Below are 5,314 nucleotides of genomic sequence, written 5' to 3' on the forward strand. Positions count from 1 at the left end.
GACAATGAATCATTCATTCACTCAAATAATTTCATTTTATAAATTCATGACAATCACTTTCAGTTAAATAAATACAATATACTAGTAGTAATAGTACCAAGTAGACTTGTTTCAAAACGACAAAAGTCAGAGTTGTCGGCTTGTCATCAAGTCTTGCCAATTTGTCTTTCATAGAAATTTCCTCAATTCAGAGTAGTCGCTACGTCTTGCCAATTTGTCTTTCATAGAAATTTCCTCCCTGTTAACATGCATGTGGCTGGGTTCATTTTTCCTTTCATCAGCCCTTACAAAACAAACCATGACTCCTTTCCGATGCCAATTTTACACTCTTTCTGTGTTGTTCTTCTGTTTGTTGAGCTCTGTTACTTGTTTTAAAAGTAATGGGAACGAGACAGACAGATTAGCCTTACTAGAATTCAAGAAGATGATCGTTCATGATCCACTTGGCATCATGCTGACATGGAACACAACTACTCATTTCTGCCAGTGGCACGGAGTTACATGCGGTCGTCGACACCAGAGAGTCACCGTGCTAGACCTCGGATTACAGAAGCTCACAGGTTCAATCTCTCCGTATATAGGAAATATGAGTTTCCTAAGGAACATCCATCTAGAAAATAACACCTTCAATTCTCATATACCTTCAGAGATTGGTTATTTACGCAGGTTAAAAGTACTTTCATTGTACAACAACTCGATCGGAGGCTCGATTCCGTCCAATATATCATCTTGCTCTGCTTTGAATTATGTTTCTATTTCAAATAACAATCTGGAAGGAGAAATTCCTTGGGCAATTGGCAACCACTTGCTAAACCTAGAAATACTAGACCTTTCCTATAACAATCTGACCGGAATGATTCCTCATTCTTTGGGAAATCTCTCTTCTCTTTCTGCAATTTCTATTGGATACAATACTCTATTCGGAGCCATCCCTAGTAGTATTGGCCATCTTAAAAATCTCTACTATTTTGGAGCAGAAAGTTGTGGGTTGACAGGTACCATTCACCCATCAATCTTCAATCTCACTCTTATGCAAACTTTTGGTGTGGGATTTAATGGTGGAATACAAGGAAATCTTCCCTCAAATATAGGCATGACACTCCCAAATCTCCAATGGTTTTCTGTTGCAGAAAACAACTTTACAGGAAACATTCCCGTCTCATTATCCAATGCCTCAAACCTCGAATTACTTCAACTTGAGAAAAACAAATTTAGTGGAGGAGTTCCATCTTTGGAGAAGTTGCGCAATCTAAAGCACCTTCGGATAAATGAAAATCTTCTTGGAAGTGGCGGGGAAGAGGATGACCTGAATTTCCTGTGTTCTTTGGCCAATGGCACAACCTTAGAGGTGTTGCAAATGAGTAGAAACAACTTTGGTGGCCCATTGCCCCAATGCATGAGCAAAGTGTCAAGTCTGAAATCATGGTTACTTTATGAGAATAGAATATCAGGAAACATACCAACATGGATCGGAAACTTAACTCAACTAGAAATACTTGAAGGGTCAAAAAACCCTTTCTCTGGTCAAATTTCTTCTACTATTGGAAGGCTTAATAGGCTTTACGTATTGGGCTTACATGATACCAATGCCCAGGGGAACATTCCGCCTTCATTTGGTAATTTAAGTCAACTAGCCTACCTTTACTTGTACAGAAACAATCTTCAAGGAAGCATCCCTTCAAGCATGAGTAATTCCACCAAGCCGTTCGAATTCGATGTAGCGAAAAACCATCTCAGTGGCATAATACCGTCCGGTCTCATTGATAGCCCTTCAGCAGTGTATATCAACGTCTCCGACAACGGATTAACCGGGCCCATTCCAAGTTTAGTTGGAAATCGAAATCTACAGCAACTTGATGTCTCAAGAAATATGCTATCAGGTGAGATACCAAGCACTCTTGGAAGCTTAATGAGCCTAGAACAATTATTCATCCAACACAACTCGTTTGATGGTAAAATTCCATCATCTTTAAGTTCATTAAGAGGCCTTCAGTTTGTAGATTTTTCAAGTAACAACCTGTCAGGTGAGATCCCTGACTTCCTTTCGAGATTTGAGTTGCAGTATTTGAATTTATCGAATAATAATTTCGAGGGCGAAGTGCCGATCAAAGGCGTCTTTACAAATGCAAGCTCGACTTCAATCCAGGGAAATAGTAAGCTTTGTGGAGGAATACTTGAGTTCCGGCTGCCAAAATGCAAATCTAATACAATGAAAAAAAGTGGATTAACTCATAGAAAGAAGTTGATAATCTACACAACTGCAGGGATTTTTGGATTGCTATTGCTTAGCTTTTTTCCGTTTCTTTTTGTACTGAGAAAGAAGAGAAAACAATATGCTTCGAAGAATTTGGAGAATTCTCTTTTGAAGGTGTCATACAGAAACCTCATGGATGCAACAGAAGGGTTCTCCTCTACAAATTTAGTCGGTGTCGGAAGCTTTGGATCGGTGTATAAGGGAATTATAAATCAAGAAAGGACGGTCGCTGTGAAGGTTTTTAATCTTTTACGAAAAGGAGCATCCAAAAGTTTCCTCATGGAATGTGAGGCTCTCAGAAACATCCGACATCGAAATCTTGTGAAGGTAATAACGGCATGCTCAGGTGTGGATTATCGTGGAAATGATTTCAAGGCCGTTGTTTATGATTTTATGGTCAATGGTAGCTTAGAAGATTGGTTGCACCCACCAAATGTCCGGACAAACGAGGAAAGCTCAATACCAAAGAGTCTGAATCTTCTTCAAAGGCTAAGCATTGCCATTGATGTTGCTTGTGCTATTGAATATCTTCATCATAATTGTGAAACAGCGATTGTTCATTGTGATTTGAAGCCAAGCAATGTCCTTCTTGATGAAGACATGACCGGGCACGTAGGCGATTTTGGGCTTGCAAAACTTTTAATAGATGACATCCAAAATTCTATTGCAAAATCATCAAACTCTTTTGGATTCAGAGGAACAGTTGGTTATGCTCCACCAGGTATATATTAATATACTTGCTTTTCCTTTTGTCCTTCCATTGTAATTAATTGTCACTAGCTTTACTTTAATGATTTTTGTTGTAGAGTATGGTGTGGGGAATGAAGTGTCAATATACGGTGATGTGTATAGCTATGGCATCCTATTGCTGGAAATGTTTACCGGAAAAAGACCCACGAGTGAGATGTTCAAAGAAGGTCTAAACCTTCGTGCACTTGTTGAGGCTGCTTTGCCGGAGAATGTGGCCAAGATTGCAGATCCTGTTATTGTTCAAGAGATAAGCATCTTCTCAAGAAAGACTGAAGCTTTTGAGTCGTTGATTTCACTTTTGAAAATTGGAATCGTTTGTTCTGCTGAATCAACAAGTGCACGGACGAACATGATTGATGTCGTAGCAGAGCTTTGTTCCATTAGAAACAAACTTGTTTCGAGACTGCCATCTCATCAGAGACAAACTCACGTTGCCTGAAAGTTCAAATGAGTTTAGAAAAATAAAATAGTAATTATATTTCATCTATAAGATTGCATCGTAAAGAAATGAAGTGAAAATAAAATAAGCCTTGTATTGTGTGAAAGAAAGACATAAAGTACAATTGGTTTCCAATTTAGTCGAGAGTATAATAAGCCTTGTATTGCGACTCGATAGATTTGTGTTAGCACTTCCGTGAAAGCATTCTACACGTTCATCGACTCCAAGGACGATGTTTCCATGAAAAGCTCATTCTCTCGCTCGGCAAAGGATTTAGAATCTTCTTTAGAAACTGCTTGAAGATGTCAAAGATCTCCCTTGTTTCCAACGACAATGATGACAATATTGGCATCCGTGTGGTCACGGATCTGCTTTAACCATCTCTCAACGTTTGCAAATGTGACGTGACGGGTGACTTCATACACAAGTAAAGCACCGACAGCGCCTCGACAGTATGCACTTGTGATTGCACGATACCTTTAGAAACAAGCAATTTGATGAATGAGGAAAATACAAATAGACAAGATTTGATAGAACTGAGCATCACTAAATGTTATGTGGATTTGAAGTTACAGGACAATCAACTGGAATCACTAAGAAAGAATAATTACGATTTTTTTTTTGAAAAAAGATCAGGATCATGCTTAAATGGTCAGTCTGGAAGTGCCTGGCATTATTTTCCAAATATCCTGGGACTGGCTTCAAATTTGATAACAGAGATCGAATATACTCTAGAATAAGTTAGCAATAACAAACAATCAATGTCAGGTAGAAATATTTAAACAAAATCTGACTGAAAAGCTTCAGAACAACAAGAATTGTATCTCAACAAACTGAGTCTGGTAAATATTATCAGCAAGCAACATTGCAACAAATTTTTCCAAATGCTAGCAAACGAATGACATACATGAGGATGCAAGAGCGAGGGAAAACAGATCAAGGCAAAAGTGGTGCAATGTTGTGCCAATATATATTTCCAAGTCGTTGTGGTATCCAACGCTCCACGTCAGAAAGTTGGGGGGCCCATAATAAGAATACGTCTCTTGCTCTTTCTTGAACACGTAGTGTTCCGAGATGAAGTGACCGGCCATCGGATGCATTCCTCCGACAAATGTGGAGAGGATCAAATAGCCGAAAGATTTCCATCCCCAGAAGTAAACCATGGCTGCATCAAGTCCTATCTGAATAGAAAAGTTGACGAATTCCCAGTAACCAGGAGGCTTTGGTTATAGAAATAAAGGCCGAAGAGCATAGAAGAAGAGCTGAAAGATGACCCACAATGCACTTTGCAAAAATGTTCATTACGACATGAGCTTCTGTGTGGCTCGGGATGTCCTTGTCTATACCATCTACTCCTTGGAATCGATGGTGCTCTAGGTGATACTTCTGGAAAGTGACGGACATGGGGACGCCGATTGGGAGATTAGCGAAAATTCCAAGCCAACGATTGTATACAGGGGTCGAGAATGCAAGATTATGGCTAAGCTCGTGAATAGCTAAGAATAGATTGTGATTCAGAAATGAACCAAAGAAGTAGGCTATTCCCAATATCTTAAGCCACCCTGCATCATGCAAAAAAGTAGCCGTCCATAGCTGAAGCAAAACAGCCAAAGAAACCTGCAATCCCAAAAATTACGATCAACACCAATCATAGCCAAATATTAACTAGAGATGTAAGCATGATTATTACTTCTTCTGACTAATTCATAATAGTTTCACGATATGGAACATATGGAAGAATCAGCATAGAATAGAAGACATTCATACATTTGAGAAAATAAAAATCGGTCATTGAGTTCTATCTTATCCAAAGAGACAAAACAAAAAGGCTTGAGTATTTGACAAGCGAGAATCCAACTAATGTCAAATTA

The 5,314-nt window shown here is 38.9% G+C and overlaps 1 protein-coding gene and 1 pseudogene across 1 annotated transcript; one reads left to right on the top strand and one right to left on the bottom strand.

Moving 5' to 3' along the window:
• The first annotated feature begins 298 nt into the window (after positions 1–298).
• Positions 299–3,443, top strand: LOC139884482 (uncharacterized). Its single transcript, XM_071868506.1, has 2 exons — positions 299–2,975; positions 3,061–3,443. Exons 1-2 carry the CDS (start codon positions 299–301, stop codon positions 3,441–3,443), a joined length of 3,060 nt encoding a protein of 1,019 aa, XP_071724607.1.
• Positions 3,444–3,748: 305 nt separating this feature from the next.
• Positions 3,749–5,060, bottom strand: LOC139884483 (sphingolipid delta(4)-desaturase DES1-like; annotated as a pseudogene).
• Positions 5,061–5,314: the final 254 nt, after the last annotated feature.

This window comes from Rutidosis leptorrhynchoides, unplaced genomic scaffold (assembly GCF_046630445.1).
Source record: "Rutidosis leptorrhynchoides isolate AG116_Rl617_1_P2 unplaced genomic scaffold, CSIRO_AGI_Rlap_v1 contig558, whole genome shotgun sequence".
Classification (NCBI taxonomy): Eukaryota; Viridiplantae; Streptophyta; class Magnoliopsida; order Asterales; family Asteraceae; genus Rutidosis; species Rutidosis leptorrhynchoides.